This window comes from Bombus bifarius, unplaced genomic scaffold (genome assembly GCF_011952205.1).
Source record: "Bombus bifarius isolate JDL3187 unplaced genomic scaffold, Bbif_JDL3187 scf7180000008140, whole genome shotgun sequence".
In the NCBI taxonomy this organism is placed as follows: domain Eukaryota; kingdom Metazoa; phylum Arthropoda; class Insecta; order Hymenoptera; family Apidae; genus Bombus; species Bombus bifarius.
In genome coordinates, this window is record NW_022884468.1 from 1,624,959 (window position 1) to 1,647,533 (window position 22,575).

The following is a 22,575-nucleotide window of genomic DNA, read 5'->3' on the forward strand; positions in this document are numbered from 1 at the left end:
GTGAATTTTATTTTTCAAAATATTGCTATTTAGTTTTCCTATTTACGATATAAATTGAATATGTTCCGTTTCAATTCAGTTTTTATATCATATATATTATTATTCGTTCATGAAGCCTATAAAAAGAGGAATAAACGATAGCTTTTACCTACTTTGTTAAATTCAAATTCATTTATCAAAGTTATAACAACTAAGCGTAATAAAGTGTATAATTAAAAATGTTCGCGTGTACTGGAAGTTATAATAACACGACTCACTGCTGTTTCTTGCAATTGACAGTAAAATGATCAGTGAAACGATATTTTACTTGGCACAATAAAGCTTTCGAATCATAAATGCGAAATAAATTATTCCCGTTACAAAATCAGTTTATCTGCCCACGTAATTGAATGCTTTACAAAGCACGTTGTCCATTGCTGGGATTTATACGTACAAACCTGAATCCAAAGCGTTTCTCAAGAAACAATAAAGTTACTTCGCTCATTGCTACGTTCGTCAAACAATTCAAAGGCACGTACAATACACAAAAACAGGTATTACGTTAAAAGAAACCATTTATCAATCAGAGTTACCACTTGATTCTGAAGACTGCTATTTAAAAATGCATCTTTCTATACAATCTGTGACACAGCATTCGCGATGTACGAAGGATAAAGTATAATATACAAAAGATTTCTTACAGATCAAATTAATCGTAACGAAATAATAGAATTTCAACTTAATAATATCTTACCTAAGTACCTTGCTATATTCTGCTAAAAAATAAAAGAAAAGACACGATATGCGAGAATTAATTCTTGTCCTTAACTTTTATAGTTTAAAGTTTCTCGAATTCGCTCCATCGTAATGCAACCCCGTTCATTAACGAACGGAAACTGCAGCCCGAATCCTGCAGGGCAAGCATCCGTATATAAGATTATCTTTATAATGCCTCTAAAAACGACGTGTTTATGTCCGGCCACACGGCATAACGTACCCCCTTCAGCAGCCGGTTACATAGACGACATTTACGAGGACATACCACCCCCTCGGCCCATCTGAATCTTGGTTGAATGCCAAATGGCAAACCTTAACCTCGCCGTAATTGAAGGACTCGATAAATAAAGGCTACGTCTGCGTTTTCAGTAATGCGATCCGGCTGTTATCCGGTGCGAGCAGCGGCATTTTGATTTTCGCGTGGTGTAATAAATAAATAATCCGCGACAAAGAGGAAGATAAAGCCGACCGATAGGAGTAGCAGCAGGCCATGCGGTTAACTCGGTCGTTATCGACAAAATGATAATATCACCGAGGGTAGAGGGTGTTTGTTCACATGCTCGATACACTTTGAACGCTCTCCAAACTGTATGAAATTCAAAGTAGCACCGCACGATATACATATACGCGAAACTACGATTTAACATGGAATCTCTAGATCCACGGGTATAATCTAGATTCGGCGGGATTCACAATTATCGTGCTTATTCGTGCGCACGGTAAACTCGCATAAATTAAACTGCAAGAGTCGCTGAGAGCACTAGTAGCCGACCATTTCGTTAAAGCTACGATAATAAGGTTCCGTGTAACTGGCGGAAAAAAGTGCAGCCAGATCGTGCTACATATTTTTCTTCACAGGCGTGCACGCGTATTTGTAAATTCCGTCTATCCTCGTAACACGTGGCGGTAGCAAATACACTTGAAACGAATTTTTAACGCCCGTCCTTTAATTGCTTTTTAGAAAGAGGCTACTATATGCATAATTGTCTTTACATATCATCTCCAGCTCTCCTCTCAGCTGTCTCTAACAAAAATCCGAAATTTCGACCTTGCCTCTCTAGGGATAAATTGATGCAACGTGTTATAAAGATTTTATTAAAAAATATTACAGCGCGAGATCGTAGATTTCAACGAAGTTCCTTTTCCTTTTCTGTTCGTTTCCTTTCTTTGAGAATTTTGGACGGTATTACTTAAATAAAATATGTGGAAAATTGGGACAGTTAAGATAAAGAATTGATGTAATCCAAACCCTCAGTTAGTACCATTGGACGATACATAATTCACAAACGTTTGAAACAAGCTACTTCATTTTTAAGCACTTTGTGAAACGAGATGAAATTGTTCAATATGCGACACTAGAAAAGATTTGATGACAAAGACACATTTTTTGTCTATCGAATAATTCTTTTGTCGAAATAATTGCTCTTATTTATCTGTCTGTCAGCACAAGCGGATTTAAAATGAAAAGAGACATTGTTCTTTTGAAATAATTGACGATCGTCGAATTCGTTGAACCTTAAAAATTATTAAGTGTGAAAGCATTTGAACGAAACGTTGAGAGCTAATCTGAAATTCGTGGTTTGGTTGTATTTCAGGTTTTCTACCAAAGAATCGGCGACACACGCTATTGTGGCAGTACACAACACCGACATCAATGGTCAAACGGTGAAATGTAGCTGGGGCAAGGAGAGCGGGGATCCGAACAATGCTCAACAAACTGGACAGGTAAACGTTCGCTCTTTTATCGACCTCTCATGGAAAGAGGAAGCAATGAAATTCGCGACAGAATTCTGGATAAAGTTTGAAACGAGACGCTTAAGATAAAATTTCAAATAAAGTTTCCAATCACTTCTTCCATCGATCGCGGAAAATGGCAACAACGCTGGCCAACTAAGAAAGGGAAATAAAAGGCCTTTGTACATTCTCTTTCGTAATTCCTCGAATACAGTGTATGAAAAATGAATAAAGATACAGAATATTGTAACGAGAATAAAAATAGGGATACTTTCAGAATTCATAATATACGTATATCATGATTAACACAAGAGATCGAATGAAATCGATATAAATTCAAGGAGAATATCCTTCAGCAGGTTTATGCTCGAACTATGTTTTAACTTCGAGATATGTGCCAAAGATCCTAGCAATTAATACCAAGTCCACTTCGAACTAGAACATGAGTTCGGTTTGAATTAGGGATTGAGATATCTTGGCAAATGCATTATCATATAAGTCCGTTCGATCGTATTGTATATATGTCCTTGGTAAGCATTCTATATAATTGAAACTAAATAAGAGGCAAGCATAATTTCAAAATAGAAGGTCTCTTAAATTATCGTGCGATTTTTATTTTCATTAAATTACAAGCAAAAACAAGTAAACCGAAATAGACGAACAATTTTCATTTCATTAAGGATACGTATCTTAATAAGATCAACAAGAAGAATATTTCTCATTTCGTTAAACATACAATACTAATATCTACGAACGTTGATCGTATCGAAGAGAAACGCAAGGCACAAACGTATTGCGCCTCGTTACCAAGAATAAATCGCAAAAACCAGCCTCCTACGAGATATTGGAAAAAGGAAATAGTTACAGTATTCGATTGCCTGTTCCATCCGGTTCGGGCTTTGCGTTCAGTGCATGACCGACTGGTACGAGCCTAGTAGAAGAGTAAAAACGGAAGGAGGAAGGGAGGACAGGGAATCGGGCAAGATTCCGGTCTATTCACGGGTCTTGCTCTAAAGTGTGTCTGTCGGGTCTCTTAGCAATTAGCGCCGGTAGGACGAGTAAGTACGTCCGATCTGGGAATGGTAGCCGAAGTACGCCCTCTTCTCCCTTGTACTCTCCTCAGCAGTACTTCCGTCCATCCATCCACTGTTACTCGGCCCGTGACATCGCTCTAATTGATCCCTATTCCCATAACGCGCTTCTCCCACGAGTAGTACCGGGATATCGCATTACTACGTATCTCATCATGCCTCAGTCTCATACTCGACGCAGTTGGTCTGCTTTCATGTTCGATCTCCTTCTTAACCAGGCTAAATTAATCGCCAGGTGGTGCACAGGATAATTCACGTCTCAAGATTTTGGCTTGTTCGCATGCAGCTTTAGAAGGTGTGAACGTTTAGATGCCGGTACAATTTCTGAAAATACAGTGAGTTACGAAAGTATCCAATCACTTGCAGAAGTATTTTATGAATATATTGGATTGTAAAACGATTGATATTGCATCGATGCATTTAGAATGCGCATAGAAGTATCAAGTAAATCCAGTTTTCTTGATTTTCTAATTTCCTTGTTACTTGAAGACCAGAAGGAGGTATTTATCTGGTAGCCTGTATGATATAATTTCACTGAAGTGATTAAAAGACACAAGAAACTTCAAATATTCCGATATATCTTGAAAATTTTTGAGATGCTGGGTACGTAGGACATTCCCGTTAAAGGAAACAGCACTGGATAAAAGAAGAAAAAAAAATTTTCTTTTTAATTTTTCTATCGAGACAACGATCTACAATGAGATCTGTTATAACGAGACGTGATAATGTGCACGTGTACCGAGCGAAAATTCAAAGTCGATTTTCTCGAAAACAAAGCCTCAAACGAAAAATTTTTGTTGTATATTTTAGATTTCTTTTTTCGCGTAGAATCACCCCCTTTCCGCTTGTACCACCACTTACCAACCATCCTGTATGACGCACTTTCCTCCAATTCCTAATATCATTTGTACTAAATATACGCAAATACAAAACGTAGATGCCTTGCTGGTCATATAGCATCGTAACATTTAAGAATCAGGCAAACGTTAGAAAAATTAGTTACCTTCTAAGAATCTATAAAAGCAAGATTAGCATTTCTTCTTCCTTTCTATTTTCAATCTGACCGATCCAATCCATTTCCCACGCGAACAATATTTCCATCGAAAGATTTTTCCAGTAACCATCCACAGGGAAAATTCCTATGAACTTAACGGCAGCGCGTTACAGTAAACGCGGAGTTTTTGATGCAATAACGATTTAACGGCATATATGAGGCATTAAGATGAGTTTTAAACGAGCAGTATTAGCATCTTTAACCGTATAGAGATGGTTAAGCATAAAATCTAGGCGATGCTCCTAGTCTTTTTTATTTCATTGATCACTGTGCTCTTCCAGGCGTTATCGTCGGCGACGTACCCATACTACGCGGCGGCAGCAGCTGCCGCCGCGGCGGCGGCAGGCGTCGCGGGTGTCGGAGGCGTCGGTGGCGTCGGCGGAGCTGGCCAGCTAGGATACTGGTATCCGCCCCAATCTTATCCTACGACAGCGACGCAGATGCAAGCTGGTGGCTTCCTCCAAGGAATGCAAGGATATACTTATGGACAGTTCGCCGGATATCAACAGGCGCAGTACATGGGGTAAGCTCCCTTATGCTTTTACCGTACAGGGTAATTCTGTGATACTATACACTATCGGCTAGATATCTAAGTAGGTTACAAATGGCGAGGATAAACGTGACTTTTATTTCGTAAATTGTATTTTTCTTGCATTGAATTTGGTGTATTATAATGTAATCGTCGAGAAGGTAATATAATTTTAATTCGGAAAAATAGGATTGAAATGTCATTAGAACCGCAGTGTTTTTCTCTTCTGATGTATGGATAATTCACTGTGAAATGATATGGAATGAGTTATGTAGCGTCAGTATTGGACTCGCTGAATTTATCATATTTCCTTGATATAGGTGTTAATGAATAGTAAATACCTATGAATAGTATTACTCTTGAATATTCTTTTATATATATTATATTTTTTATAGATGAGATTCGCTAAATATTATTTATACATTGGTACACATTTCGAATTGTTGGAAGTGTAGAAGCAGCATTTAATTAAAGAATTAAATTTCCTATATAATATTTTAATATTTGTTTTCTTGACAGGTAGAATATTTCAAATTAGTATTAATGTACTGCATACTTCAAAAAATAATCTAGAAGACACGGTGACATACAATCTAATCTAATTGCTGTCTTTATTTCTTTATTTATAACTAATTATCTGTACCTTAATACTAACAAAAAGAATTATAGTGTAATCGCGGAAAAGTATTAAATATATCTATTCCGTTATAAATCAAATTATCAGTTTTAACATGAAAACGTACTCCTACTGCTCTGTTATCATTAACAAACTACTAAATATATTAAAAATGAATAATAACTAACAAAACTTTTAAAGACGAAATATAAACGAAATGAAAACAATATGACAAAAACCTTTTAGAAGATGTTCATCCTACTTAAAACCTACACCAACATGTTGAATATAGTGTAACCCCTAACCATCCTAGTCTCATCATTGATCTTAATCAATTAGGCGAAGTACCGAGTAGCTAATATATACCAGTAAACGTAAACATAGCTCAGTAGGTCAAGTCAGTTCTTATAACATCGTAAGTTAAAACGTTGGCTGAAGTTAATGTACGTCGCTAATGTTCATGGCACAATAGCCTGCAAATGACCGATGAAAATTGCACATTATTATACATCGTTGAATTCGTAGTGAAATCCCCGACAGAAATAAACTAACATTTCCTGCGAAATGCTAAGAAAAGCTATAGAGTTATAGTCTTTAAAAATGATCAATTTCTATGTACAGTGATAGATAATTAGTAACTTTATGTTTTTACTAAGTGTAAGAATAAAATTACCTAAAAGTTGTGTATAATACATCTATGATATTGATAAAGGGATCTCAGAACTTGTGATATTTTCATGTAATATTTCCATTCAGTTCTAATTATAATTACAAAATTATAGATGAAATAATATGAAATATATATATGTTCTTTGCTGTATTCATAAGAACTGTTTGATAAAAGAGAAAAATAAATTATGTTTTGTGATATCTGAAAGATATTTGATTCTATTACAAAAGTCAGTGATAGAACACTTGAAAGCTGTACTTTCCTGTCAACGATTTTCAACTTTTCATTTCTCACACGTGTATTAATAATCAATGATCAAAAAGTCAATTTACTACTTAATAAAAAATAGCTTTTATTCTACTATTTACGTAAATGTTGAAAACAAACGAATGTTATTCTTACCGATTTGTTACCGATCTGATTTGTTACGAGTATCTATTGTCTTCGTTTTCGTACACATACCTATCTTTCTGTACAAAGAACCAGGATCAATTGCAGCTAGATAGTTATTCGAACCTAGGTAGTTACTGCACAAGCAGTTACTTGAAACGAAACTATGTACTTTTGTTGAAACGAGTTAAGTGACAGCAATTCGTTTGATTCCAGAAAATAAAAGTAGACAAACTTTAACAATACGCTGCTCGATTTTCTGTTTCAATTTCCCGAGCGAAGACAGTAGCTTCACACACACCGACTATTTATCGACGATACAAAGAATATATTTATTATTATATAATTAGTAACTTTGTATACCAATAAGATTTTATAGCTTCTTTATAAATATCTTTCGTGAATTATCAATATTTCATTCGCTTTGAAGTTATAATACAAATTATTTCCAATGACTTCAACGTGAAATCTCGAACAACAAATGTGCTTGCTTTATCTAACGCGATATTATATCACATTTTGCTAGTACAAACGATTATATCAGGCTGAGACTTCCGGCTATGGTGGTAATAAAACGGTGAATAAATTTAATTGAAAATTTGACGATGTCATAAAATAGTAAATATTGCCAGCCTTTAAACTGTAACCTGAGAATGTGTAGAGCACAAAAGAGCACAACTTTTAAGGATCACATAGTATAAAGGCCAAGGTAATTTCTGGGATAGAATATCTTTCGACGCTTTTACGATCTATGAAATGACGCCCTTAAAGTGGGTATCCGAATGCTTCTGGAGTATTCTCAGGACTGTAAAGTAGAAATGGTACACGTTCGAAATAAACTAAAGCTCTCAATTGTGTGCATCATACGTTGAAGGGTTGAGACTGTCATTTTACACTCCCTATGAGATTTGAGCGGCACAAAAGCCAAGGAAACGTCAGACATACTATATATTATTTTTAAATATCGTCTGACATTAAATTTATCCTTGACAAATCGATGGAATTTGAATAAGATGCACCAGTTGAGCTTAAGATAGATCACAAAGCACGAAAAGAGGGAAGGGGAAAGAGTATCTCGAGAATAATAAAGTAACTTCAGAAAATGTTTACTGACTATTGAGCTTCTTGTTTTACTACGTGCCGTATAATTGATGGCATTTAATCAATCCCCAAATCACCACATTAAATCAGTTCACTCGAATTTACATATCCTTTGGTGAATTTAACCATATTCGAGTTTCCATTTACGTCTAACCCGCGTCACATTTGCTAGCTATAGCAACTAAATTTATTTACTTGTATCATAAATGAAGTCATTTGCATTCCACGAAATAATTACGTATTATATATTATGTAATCTGTATGTTGGTACATACAATGCTTGGTATATTTGATTTAAAATTACACTTGAACTATCAAATCCATAGAAATGACAATTTCTGATTGTTTTTACAATTACTAAAGATACGCAACTTACTTTTATCAAATTTAATATTGACTTTCATTGAAGAAACATTATAGAAACATCTGTCTATTTCCATTATAATACTTATACTTCAATTACCAATATATTAATCCATTACGGGCAAAGCAGTGGAAAAATATATAAAAATAGAGTAGACACAACGCTATTGAAATATAATAATTCTTGTGCAAATAAAAAGATATATCAGTTATTATACACACATTTAAAGAATATTTTTACAGCCCGATCACTATTACCAAAACTTGAATGTGGATCGTGAAAATTTTAGTTTCCGATCGATATAAATAGAGAGAAACATAAAACGCCGTGATAACATTACAATTTTATTCCTCAAATTTTTATAGGATGCCTAACCGATCGGATTGTTAAACGAAATAGCGAACGGGTACATGGTTGCACTCTTAACACAGACATCAAATCGAATTTGTGCATTTGCCGATCGCGCAATTTTTAGAGATTACGCGGCAGGAACGAACGGGGTGCTTTCTGGCAAGCAGAATATCTTTCAGCATTCTTACGATCCGTGAAATGGCACCCTTAAAGACCGTACCCGAATGCCTTTCAAGCATTACCAGGATTGTAAACCAGTAATGTAACACATCCTAGATAACCTAAAGTTTTCAGTTGCGTGCATCGTACAGGAAAGGGTTTGAAACCTTTATGTAACGATACATATATTCATGAATCTGGAACGTGCGATTTTATGTTTAAACCGCACCGTCTGGAAAATGAAGCGTTTTCGTTATAACATTTCTAAATATTATGGTAAAAAAAGTTAACGAATTGTAATAATTCCCAACACTTTCAATAAATATAATCACATTTGAAAATCGAACATCCGTCAAAAGAACCACTGAGACATTCTCGAAAGAATTTTCGAAAGAAAGAAAATGGTCAACAAATGTAAAACTTCAAATGCGAATAAAGTATGCGAACGTTCCATTGCTTCTTTAATTCGTGTCCAAAATCATTTTAAAATTCACAAAACTGGTGTAGATTTGTTAAGCTGCATTTACTAAATATTTAGTTTACTTCTTTTTTTGACATCTGTGAAGTCAAACAAATGATTTAAATTCGTTAATCTTTAATCACTGCAGGTAAGAATTGTTCGATTCGATAATTTGAAAATATTGTATACAGGTACTTTGTTTGTTCGATAGATTTATCTTTACGATATTCGTTATGTTCGTGTACAACTTTATAAATTGTGTCAAAAGTATTATCAGAGAGTAGGCGTTGACGTTACATAATTCATAGCCATAAAAGATCTCGTGTTATAACATTGGAACGTAAATATGATATAAAGCTGTCAGTTTACTACTAAACGTTATATTACAACGATTTTAAATGATACGCTACCCATAATTAGATATGTGATATGAGCGATTTTACCTTCGTTTCTTGTCGTATAAATTTCGCCTAATAACTAATGCACGTATTTTAGAAACCTACTGATAAACAAGCGTCCGGCTACTTTTCAACGATAGTGTACATAGTAATATTCGACTATTACTTTTCCACAAATTATTAGCAAATTGCGAATATTCATGAAAATTCATATCTTCATAAACACTGGCAAAGAAATGAAACCTAACCGGAAATTTAATTAATCTACTAAATATTACACTTGATATTACATTTTGTATATTTTACATATTCTTGCATATTAAGTGCATTTGTATGCATTTTTGCATCATTAGATCTCGCGGAAATGCACAAAAAACCAGAGTTTAATTATCGCAAATCCGACGTAAGTTATTATCACGTTGTTCATTTTGAATTGCAAAACTCGCGACAATTTACAAGCTTTCGAGCGAAGTTGTTTATTTGCACGGAAATTACATGTAGGAACTTGTGTAAATACAGGATGGGAATGGGTGTCCACGCTGCTGGCACGGCAGCAGGTTGGGGCCAGGGATTACCTGGGGGACCACAGTTACCGCCACACCATGCCACGACGGTCACGGCACCCCCAGGGGTGCAAGCCGCACCCCCACCACCACCACCTCCGGCACAAATGATGGCCTACCCGATGCAACAGTTCCAGGTAACCATTACTTTCCTCTCTCTCTCTTTTTCCTATCCGATTGCATACTTTGTTACCTTTTGTATCTTTTACTCGAACCTATACTTGTATCTAGTACTTTGCTTTATATATTTTTGCATCAAGTGTCGTCATTTTGATCCATTCGTTGGAAAACCATCGATCGTTGCAAATGTATAGTAACGATTCATACGCAGGGGAACAACTCTATTTTCGTATGAGAGAAGGTTATACATATTAGGTTAAGTAAAAAGTTCTGAGCGCTTTTTCGCTTTATTTCGACGATGAAATTAACATAGTCAAGATTATTCGATTTAGATTAAATATGCGCCGTTTTGTTCGATTACTTTTGTCCATTTTGAAGGCAATTTCATAATTCCGCGGTTGAAGAAGTCCTCGTCCCTATTGGTAAAAAACTTGACCAGCTCATTTTCACAAGCCTCTCTTGAGGCCAGTTTTGTACCATCAAGAAAATTTTGCAAAAACTTAAAAAGGTGATAATCGCTTGGTGCCAGGTCTGGACTGTACGGCGGATGCGATAGAACCTCCCAGCCAAGCTCTCGGAGCTTCTGACGCGTCGTTAAAGATGTGTGCGGCCTGGCGTTGTCTTGATGGAACACAACACCTTTCCTATTGGCCAATTCTGGCCGCTTCTGGTCGATCGCCTGCTTCAGTCTGGTCAGTTGTTGACAATAGAGGTCCGAATTAAGTGTTTGCCCCGATGGGAGCAGCTCATAATGGATGATTCCCTTCCAATCCCACCAAACACACAATAAAACCTTCTTGGCCGTTAATCCACGCTTGGCGATCGTTTGGGCCGGCCCACCGCGATTGGACCACGATCTTTTTCGGCTGTTGTTCTCGTATGTGACCCATTTTTCATCGCCAGTCACCATCCGCTTCAAAAATGGGTCGATTTCGTTACGTCTCAACAAAGAATCGCAGGCATCAATTCGGTCCAAAAGGTTCTTTTGCGTCAATTCATGTGGCACCCATACGTCGAGCTTCTTCTTGAGACCAGCCTTATGCAAATGGTTCCAAACGGTTTTCTGGCTAATCTTCAGTTCCTGGGCAATGGAATAAGTGCTCACATGCCGGTCCGACTCGACGATTTCCATGATTTTATCCACATTTTCGACGATTGGCCTACCAGAGCGTGCCTCATCTTCGACGTCCATATTACCAGAACGGAATCGTTGGAACCACCGCTTTGCTGTTGCATTCGATACTGTACTGGGTCCATAAACAGCACAAATTTTTTTGGCCGCCTGCTCCGCCTTTTCACCTTGGTCGTAGTGGTACTGAAGAATGTATCGAATTTTCTCTTTTTTTATCTCCATTTTCGAACGCTGTAACACACAACTGGCTTCACCGAACACAAAACTGACAAAGAACCTTTTTGATGCGTAATATCACCTTGAAATCGGTGTATACTATGACTCGATGCGATGTGCACATCGTGAGATATGGCTCACTAAAGACATCTAGCGAAAAACGCTCAGAACTTTTTACTTAACCTAATACGATATTAGCCCTTGGAAGCTGTTATCAAAAAAAACTTGTAATTCATAACGTCACGCGTTGAATTTTATCTCAGGATATCTTTCCTATTTTAAGCATCGATAAAGCTAAATAAATATAATCAAGTGTTTTATCGTTATTCGATATTAGGCAAGAAATAAAAAAAGTTATTGTTTACAAAAATCACGAATAACGCCATTGTTTTATTACAGAATGGTAATATTAAGTTTATATGAGGTGAAATTTCATCCATAATAGCGTTTAAAATGTTAAATAGAAACAAAAGCTTTCGAGTAAAAATATAACAATCTCTCAGTTTCTATCTTGATTTTCATCTTTCTTGCAAGGGATCATCCTCAAATTTCACGTTAACATATATTTCTGTTAAGTATGCTGATAATCGAGATTCTTGTTTATTTTGTATAATACCTGAGGCAAAAATGATATCATTCGACTTTGATACAGTTCCCAAATTTTGTCACATTAACTCGATACAAATCACTGCGATACATATAATAATAATAATAATAATAATAATAATAATAGACATAGTAAAGTGATATTTTGTTCGTGTTTTAAAGATTGATCGCGTATCAACGATAATTTTTATCGAATCGATAGTGAATGAATGGATCAAATTATAATGACAATTTTATAAAATCTAGTCTTGGCTTCTGTATACAGTACAGGATTTATTGAGATGATTGAATGATGTTGATTGCGAAAATTTGTGTTAAGAGTGGCTTTTCAATAGAACTGTTAATAGGACCCCATTATCTCGATGAATGTGACAGATAAAATCTTTTTGTTTTTTTTTATTCCAGTTGCCTGAAATTCCAATATGTCATGTGTTATGTAATGCCACACCTTTGTACTACATGTATGGATTTCAGTACACGTTTTCATACATATACGTCGAATCATTAACCACGCTTGATTACGCTTTGCTCGAATAATGAACTTTTCAGGTAATCACTTGCATGGATCTTATAATCACTTGTTCCAGAATCTTGTTATAATTGTGCTTCGTAGAACGCTAATCGCCTGAACGTATTGTCAATGTTTTATTTATAACTGTTACAACTCCATTAACATATATAATTGTTAATTAAAAAAGGAAGTAGAAATTATATTATAATCATATTTGTTAAGCATTTTGTTAAGTATATTGCAATTTAACGGCATATTGAAGGTAACTTTTTGAACACTAAAGCGAAAATAGTCTATTTAATAATTGTTAACTTGAAATTCAAGCATATGTGGAATTAAAAACGTATTATGTCTAATATTACATAATTTTGTAATAACGTTTTACGTTATTTTTCAGTTATTTTGTTGTAAGCAAAAAGAGTACATTAAAACAAATCTAATTGTACTTTATTTCTAAAATATCGCTTTCATTGATTGTTCTATTTGAGTTTTTCTCTGAATTAAATTTAATATATTTTATACTGAAATATAACAGTACACGTATAATATACGTACACATATAATATTATCTATAGATCGATATTTATCAATTAAACTTCTTTTTAACAACTTTTAGGTTGATTTAGAAGTGACATTAAACATAGAAGTCTAAGTTAAGGGTACCCTTATAATTTTGCGATAAGAGTTAATGAATTTCAACAGGCTACATATAAGCTTTCTAGGAAGTTTAGATTAAGAAATCGTATAATGGAATTACTCTACTATAAACGACACTTTCTAGTGATATAAGGAATTTATACTGTATTTTCTTTAATTTCAGTATGTATTTGAAGAAGTAAGAGGGCCTAGCAATACATATTCGAGATGAGGGAATACTAATGAAAAAGAGTTATAAAGCCTATCAAGATCCTGCATAAGAATCTTTCATCACAGTAAATATTTTTGTATCTTAGTTATCATACAGTATGAAGTTTTCCAAAACCTTTCATCGTAATAAATATTTTTGTATTGTAGTTAATATACAGTAAGAAATTTTACCATTTTATCACTTGATTAAAAAGCTTCTCTTTGTATATTAAACTTAAACCTTGATGATATCAAATGTTTGAAAGTGTGTTTATATACAATTTCTTTGGTTTGTTAAAATTTTCAAAGATCTTAGTATGCAAGACCTTGTATGCAAGTGATGTGCTTCATGAAAATCGTAAATGAACCGACACAAAGAATAATACTACATAAACAAAATTCAACTTATTAATTATTCCTGTTTTAGTATGTTATGTTTCTTATAATATAGATAATCCAAATGCTTAACAAATTTTCACAAAATTTTAATACAAATCATTTTAATCAGTGTATTATTTAAAAGTAAAGATTATTACGAGTCGTATTTTTAATATACTCGACAGCAAATTTTGCTAATCAGAAAATAATGTAATCATGCTTAATGCAAGCTTATATAAGTGTGCCCAAGCATTACAATCACTATCATACTCTTTTGCATGATACATAATGTGCACGAATATTAGTCATATAAAGGCTGAACTACACGCTTATTCGGCTTTGTTTATCTAAACTCGAGTATCTCGTTGAATTCTTCAAAATTGTCACAATACATAAGAAAATAAAATGCTATGAAAAAAAAATACGATGATGGTGTCTCGAGTTTAACGATGCGATACTGTAAAATATACAAAATATAACACGTACAAATTAATAACGAATAATTCATTTACATTTTCTAGCTATCTATAACATAATAGAAAGTATAAAAATTACTAAAAGATACTTGCAAATCGATAGAGATTTTTATCTTTTTACCGTAGCTGTTAAAAGTTCGCAAAAACTAGAATTGTTGAAAAGTTAAAAAGGTAGGAAAACATTACACTGAATCGTTCGTTATTAAATAGGAGAGATACTCGAAACCATCCGAAGGATTATTTTTATTTACATATTTCGATTCGCAGGCACAGTGATCGCTACCACTATCATCGCACGGCCTGGCTTATCCTTACTTTCAAATATCACTTTGCGTCAAGGAAACTGCATCTACAACCTGGCTCAACCTCGTATTCAACCAGAAAAGTGTCGCTGGAGAACGTATCTATAAAATGGATATCATCGTTGCGTATGAAATTGCAACTGAATGGAAGAAACGCAAGAAACAAAAGCGAGAGAGTGAACGAAAGTCTCGTTATACCAATAATATCGTCGCTAATATTTTTATTGGAATTACCCTTCTGAAATCGATCCATAGTTTCATAATCGGTCCATAAGAGAATGAATAGTTTATTGATCGAACACCACATTTAAATAATCTGAAAACGTTTACACCACACTGATACATTCATCTGAGCGTTGTCAAAGCCAAGCAACACAATTATCTTAGGGTAATAATGTGTTTAATTATTTGCTCACACTTTTACAACATTGAAAGCAATTGAGGTTGAGTCACGGTAAAGGTAGATTCAGATCGACCAGTCTACGTGTGTTGGAATGCGAAGGATATGTGAGAGGCATAAGGAGAGATAGAGAAACAAGAATGAAATGATTTTTAGAATTAAAAAGGAAAGAGCGAGAGGAAAAACGAAAGTGTGGAATGTGCGAATGAAACGTGTGAAAGATAGAGAGAGGTAGAGTGAAAGAGAGAAAGTTGTCGAGAATATTTCTATTATTTTCTTGAAATTCGGACCAAGACTTAACCAGCGTTTGTGTGTTCAAATGGTAAAGTGTGTTCTTGGTTGCGGTCCAGCTAGCGGATGAGGACTGGCTGACGCCTAGCCTTCTAGTGTGATGGTAAGCAAGTACACCCCACCAACAGGAACAACTTCTACAGCAACAACAGTTACCACCACCACCACCACCATTATCACCACTACCACAACTACCAACAACAACAAAATTTCCGTCACCATCGACGCCACCGCGACAGCAAAAGCAACAAAAATCATGCCGCTTCCGGCTTGATGAAACATAAAAGCAGAGGGCAGAAATTGCCGAACGTAGTTAACGATCGCTTTAATGAACAGAGCAAGGGAAAAAAGTATGACAGGAAAAGGGGATGAATTCTTATCTATAAAAGCATTTCTTAAAGTAAACGATAAAAAAAGACAAAAAAAAAATGTAAGGAGAGAATGACAAAGAAAAAAGAGAGTACTTCCAGATTCCCCTAAAATTTTCACGTCCAATATAACCGGCAATCTTTAAACGGGAAAGAAAACTAACTGGTACCGTCAACAAGTCGGAGGTATCCTCTCGTCCAGTCTGTAGGGTAATGTAGTGTCTCTCTCGGCTTGAATTAATAGATAGCGTTGCCGTCACGGTAGTGTCAAAAGCTTCAGTAATGAAACACGAATTCCGGGATACGCGGACCACCATGTGATCATCAAAGACAGTTTGTAGCGTAAACAACCAATATTTTGTGTGTTGTATCGTCCACAAAGGACTGATTACGGAAGAGACGAACGAGTTGACGCATGTTGAACAAGCTCGTGATTTGCACTTTCCGCCATTTAATCGACGCTAAACTCCTTTATCGACGATAAACTCCTAAAAAGAGAAAAAAAAGAGCGAAAGAAAAGCGATAGGACGCCGCCAGTTATCGACCCGTAACCCGGATTCATTATTTTTGTAGTTTGGGCTTAACAGTGAAAATTAATAAGTCGAAAACGTAAAAAGAAACTGTAAACGCGTTACTCGGAGCGCGAACCAGCGACCGTCAAGTAATCGTGCTGTATAAATGATAAATAAGAGAAATCGATAAACACGTGCACACTCGTGAAGATTATATAAAGTAAATTTAACAGAAAAAAAGTTATTATAAACGAAATTCAACAATTAGCTAGTTAGGTAGGTATGTTATAATAAAAAGTTACTCGAGGACGATTCGAAATTCGGCGGCAAGGCGGAAACAGACCTTCAGAAATTCAACGATTCCGCGTTCCTGAGGAACTGTTTACTCGACTATCGTGAACCACGGAACTGAAAGATCCACGTGTCTTAATCCATTTTCCGCCACTGCGAGGACTTCTTCCTTCGGTTATTATATTTATTATCAGACTCGAGGCCAAAAGACAAATCATGCACGAAGTCTTCGCAGAACAGTCGAAGAGCCGTTTTTATTATTCGACTTGATCCTTTTGACGCGGCACTTAGACAGTTGGATATTTTTATAAAAGATCAGCCGTATGCGCCGAGGGGTGTCGACCGATGCTGTTGGCGTGCCGATCTCGCGATTGAGATAAAACAAACGTAACACACGATACAATAAAAAAAAAAGCAAGATAAAAGGATATGAAAGGATGTAAGGGAGCGACGATTGGACAAAGCGTCATCCAGCGATCGATCGACTCCAATCAATCGTGTCGGGTCTACCGTGGTTTTTAACTTATACCTTAGATTTTTATATAATACGAATACCATAGAACCAAAGGGAAAAATCTCGACTTTAAGACGCTTAAGCAATAAATCACTAAGCTTAGGAAAGCGAAGAAACAAACCGTTTATCCCTGCGTCTCTCTACTGTAACTCGCTCTCAGTTATTCAGCTTGTGAGCCACGAATTCGTAACAACGAAGGGGTACATAGATCGGAGAGAAGGGACACGACGCGAGTTTTAAGAAATCGATAAGAGAAAAAGAAAAGATGGAATGAATCGGTAAATGGTCTGTCCGACGTCCCGAATTTCGACTTGGCCAATCTAACGAAACAAAAGAAATAAAAAAAAAACGAAATTGAAACAAGTGTAAGTAAGAAACAAGTGTAAGCATGCGTGGATACGCTCGCGCGTACGAACGAGAGAATGTTAGGAAGAGAGAACGAGGGTGAGCGAACGAGAGTCTGCGAATAATGAGAAATTATACAACAAGCGAGAGACGAGTAAAAAAGATTAAACAATTCGTAGATAGACACATTGCACAAACAGCACGAAAGTTAGATTAGAGATCCGTCGAGTTCCTTCCTCGCGAACGCGTATCCTGTCCTCCGATTGAATCTTTCAAAGGTTGTCTCTCTTTGTGTAATTCCGTCGGAATCGGAAAACAAAATCCCTCAGCCTTTAAACCGTTGCTATATATGTATATAGTAGCGAACAAAGAAACGAGAGAAGAGATCGTTAGAAAAGAAACAGGTTAGGGATTAAGAAAAAATGAACGCGAAGACCGACGACGGTTTAACAAGTATAACGAGGACGAAGTAATCCCATCTGATTTGCCTATCTATGATCCCCGCTTTAGACCTTCGTAACCTGTCCATACTTACTCCATGCTTCGTCTCTTTCAGTTTTAAGCACGATCCGATGCTTCCGTATCGTACTTCTTCTGTTTCGCCGTCGACCGTTCGAAATCACCCTTTGATAGACGCCCACTCTCTCTCTCTCCCTCTCCCTCTCTCTCTCTCTCTCTCTCTCTCTCTTTGCGCCCGTGTTTGTACGGTGTCTTTTTTTCTCAATAATGAAACTGTCTCATCATACGAGCGCGCGTCGTCGGGTGCAAAGCCATGAGTTTCGTTATGATACGATGAATCCCGTAGGATTTAGACGAGCGAACCGAATAACGGATAGAGAAACGAAAGAAATAGAGACGAGCAAAAAGGAGAAAAAGAAAAGAAAGAGGGGATAAAGGGGATGATCAAGAATGGAAAACGGGCAAAGGAAAAGGAGAAAAATGGAGAAAGGGGGAAGAAAACGGGGAGAGAGATAAAGAGAGATGGACGACTTTGTTATTAATCAAAAGATAGACGACGGATCGTGCTTTAAACGAATCAAAAGCGTTCAACGTTTTCGAATCAAAAAACGCGACGATCAAAGAACGATACAGGGACGTTTGCGAGACGTTAGAATTGATGAGATCGCGAGAGCATCGAATACAAGAGAATGACGAAATCAAACCCGCTTGGGACAACGTAGCATTTAGGAAATATCAGTAAATTTACTAATTTCCCGAACGATTCGATACGTAGTACGTGGATATGGATATAAAAGGTGTGCCTTCAGTCCATCTCGCGGACCACAAATATTTCGTACCATTAATTCCTTGTAAACTAATATTGTTCTATTCGGCGAGAGAAAACGAGCAAACGTTTCTATGCCTGAAACATAAAACGTATGTAAGTATATAAATCTGACAACTACGCGTAATTCGATAATCTCTTAGTGTCTTCCCAGTACGAAAAGCATCTCGACAGAACTTCACAAATTTTACGTAGCAAGATTATTTGTTAAAATTTATTACGATTTATAGATGTTCGATTTTATTGTTGAAATTGTTAAATTAGTTGAATTAATTGACTAATTTTCATTTAAATTTGACTACCCGGTTGACTCGGGTATTTATTGACGTTTATTTCTCAAACGGCGAATCTTCGTCCGATTATTCATATTCTTATGTAGTTTTCAAATTGACACTCTGTATATTCGATACGAGATCAGTGGAATATTTTCATTCGGATAAGTTTAAGGCGAGAACTATACAGATGAATCAAAAATTTGTACAATGGAGAAATTTTTATCGTGTACTTAAAACATAAGGATTGTGGCCCAAGATTTAAAACCAACACCAAACATATTTCACTCTATGCCCGTCAATTGTTTTATAATTGATAAACACGAGAGAGGTAAGAGCCATTTGTAAAAAAAAAAAGAAAAAGAAATTACACGAACATACAACGAAGTGATACAAAATTCAATAACACGTTATCGTGAAGCGCGAACGTGAATCATTGGCTATTCCAAACAGTAACGGAGTTCTGTTTCTCGACACAAACGTAATGAAATACACAGCCTAAAGGACACGGTACCGATCGCGAGGAAGAAACGAAAGAATTATAAATAAATATATACATACATATAAATACAAAAAATTATATTATATATATATAAATAAATAAATACCAAAACGTGCAGCGACGACGAAAGCTGTTATTTTGAATCGTCGTAAGTGAAAAAAGAAAGCGCTGTGCGTGAGATAAAAAAAGAAATAGCTTTTAAGAGACGACATAAGAACATAAGTGAAACAAAATATCGTGTACATTATTAGTTAGGCGAACAAACAAGAAAAAAAATAAAAATATAGGTTATTTTTCTGAAAAGTGGAACGAGCGAGAGAAAAAGGGAAAAGGGCGGCGAATAAAATGGCAGGTAAGAGTTAGAATGTACGACGTAAATCGTAGCGTGAATTTAAGGGGCAGCGCGAGGCGTCGTATTGAAAGAAAGTCGATTAAAGGGGGGATGGGGGATGAAGGAGAAAATCAAATCATACGTCTGGTACACTCTACTCTTACGTCCTTCGGCCGTATAATCACTCCCCTTGCCAGAAAGTTCACTTCTCGACTCGATTCCACTTTCAACGGGAAGAGAGAGAGTGGTCCCCCACTCTTTTAAAGAATCAGCGGGGATCCTCATCCTGTAAAAAGTATTTGAAGAATGACGCCTTAAGCATTAAGGCGTGTATAGAACTTACCGCTAGTCTCGAGTACGTTGTCTAGGTAATAAAGTGAATGAAGCTAGCCAAGTAAAATACACGGCGCAGCGTCAAAGGGGAAACCAAAGTGTAGTATAAAGTGATAAGTAGATAATTAATGTAATTTAATTAGTAGAAGATACCACGGGGTTTTGGAAAGTAACGACCACGAAGCGAGAGTGGAATCGAGGAAAACCGTGTAAAGAAATTTAGGCAAAAAAGGGTGAGAATGATGCGAACAATACAGAAGGATGAGAGCAAGAGAGAATGGGAGAGAGAGAATGCACGCTAGAGTGATACGTCTAATAGAAAATGGTCAAATCCATTTATGGTACCTAAGTCATGTGCGTAATCACGCCCAGGAAAAGGAATACAAAATGACACGTACACTGACATTCGTACAGGTAAAACGCACGCACGCACGCACGCACAAACACACGTACACGTATGTAAATACACACGTACAAACAAAATCACATTCTCTACACGGCAGCGTACGTATAGAGAACGTAGCGGCGAGAAACTTAACAACAACTCTAGGCTTAGTAATCTAGTCTAGCTTGACGATCGCTAAGTTAACAAATAAGAAGAAGAAAAGAAACGTTCACGAAAAAAAAATGAATAGTGCAATAACTATATCCGCAAATCACATCGAGCACCGTTACACGACATATACACACACGCACACATAAATACTACACGTAAACGTAAAACACAACAAGGCATAAACACGGAAATAAAAATATATAGGAAACAAGCTGCGGCTGCTGCCTCCATCCTTCGTCCGTGTTCTCGAGACGCAAACTCTAGAATTTCTACAGCCCTGTAACGCGTCCGATATTTCGCAATTCTCGCCGTTTCAAGAATTTTTACCGTCGTGTCGTTTAAGCTTCAGCAAGCTGGCATACCAGCTGCCTAGCCGTTATCGAATCACGACATTCTCGCGTTACCACGACCCAGTTCCTTCTTTTTTTTTACCAACCTCCTCTCCTATTCTTCTTTCACACTTACTGGCATCTTCGACTTTCTTTCATTACTACGTATCACGTCTTTGTGACATTCTTTTGTCCCGACGTCCTTTCTTCTTCGTTTTGTCTTCTGGCTTCCTTGCCATCCTTCTGTGCCGAACGACCGAATCGCTCTACAAATGATTTCCTACACAGAAGGATTCCTCTCGTGGAGATTTACCAAATATGATAGCCGACAATCATTCAAGAAACATACACTTAGAGACTTGTACATGTTCCTCTCATCGAGGACTAAGTGAAAATAATTAACCAAGTTCCAGTATGCTTTCACGCGACGTCTTACGAACAATGGACAGAGAGGATTATCGGCATCGGCGGCGAAGGAAAATAGGAAACGCCATCGCATCGGTTTTGTCGAACGCCCTGTTAATATTCTATATATCGAATCACTACACCTTCGCTTTTAACAAATATACAACGAAACACTGTTTCAATGCGTCAAAAGCGTTACACGCGCATAAAGCACATATAAAACATATCACTGCGTTGTTTAGCAAAGTCCGTGAATCTTCGTTAGAAGTCGTAGAAAGAAACAACAAATGTAACGTTGTTGTTAGATCCAGTGGCGTAAGTCGCAAGTATTGGCCGCTTAAAGCGGTTTTTGTTCTTGATAGAAGTGAAACGGTGAATGAAAATATGAAGTTTGTATGGTAGAATTAGGAAATTTAAACAGAATGCTTGTTAAGTATCTCGTATTGTTTCGTAGACAACCTCTATAATTAAAATTGGTAACGTGGTTACATTCCTATATAAAATTCTTCGTTCTTGTACACGCTTCGTGAACAAAAAGTTTTCATGATTGAAATTGATTTAACTATTTCGTATAGGAGAAATTTATTTTACGTAGAAGTTATCCTTTTACGCAATTTGTCAACCGTTCCTTCAACCATGCGCAGACAGACGGACTGCGTGTACCTATCTTACCGTCCTATAAAATAACATTGTTTAAGAGTAGTTACATTTGTTTAAAAATGTTACTCTGAGATGATACGCGCCAAATAAGATCACGGCATATACAGTAATTAAACGATCATGTAACGTTGTACATATATAGAGTCGTTTTGCATATGTAGCAAGAATCTAGAGAAATACGACGTAGAAAACTATAGATAACTACCAGATCTAGGTAACCGTACGATTTAGTCACAGCTATTGCTGATTCTTTGTAGCAGCCCGCAGTGGAGTATTCGTCTGTCCTTTGTGTACAAAGAAGATTTTGTGTTTGTACAAATGAAAGAAAAAGAAAATTGGTGAACAAAATTGTGTATTT

The 22,575-nt window shown here is 36.3% G+C and overlaps 1 protein-coding gene across 9 annotated transcripts in view; it reads left to right on the forward strand.

Annotated features, from left to right (window-relative positions):
- Nucleotides 1–21,834, forward strand: part of LOC117208598 (nucleolysin TIAR) — a 584,542-nt gene extending 562,708 nt beyond the window's left edge. For 5 of the 9 annotated variants that reach the window (XM_033449833.1, XM_033449835.1, XM_033449841.1 and 2 more), the window contains 5 exons: nt 2,352–2,481; nt 4,917–5,158; nt 10,193–10,373; nt 13,642–13,753; nt 15,574–21,834. In XM_033449833.1, coding sequence (XP_033305724.1) covers nt 2,352–2,481; nt 4,917–5,158; nt 10,193–10,373; nt 13,642–13,689 — 601 coding nt within the window. In that variant the 3' untranslated portion in view covers nt 13,690–13,753; nt 15,574–21,834. The other 4 variants (XM_033449834.1, XM_033449838.1, XM_033449837.1 and 1 more) reach the window with 4 other exon arrangements.
- The last annotated feature ends 741 nt before the right edge of the window (nt 21,835–22,575 follow it).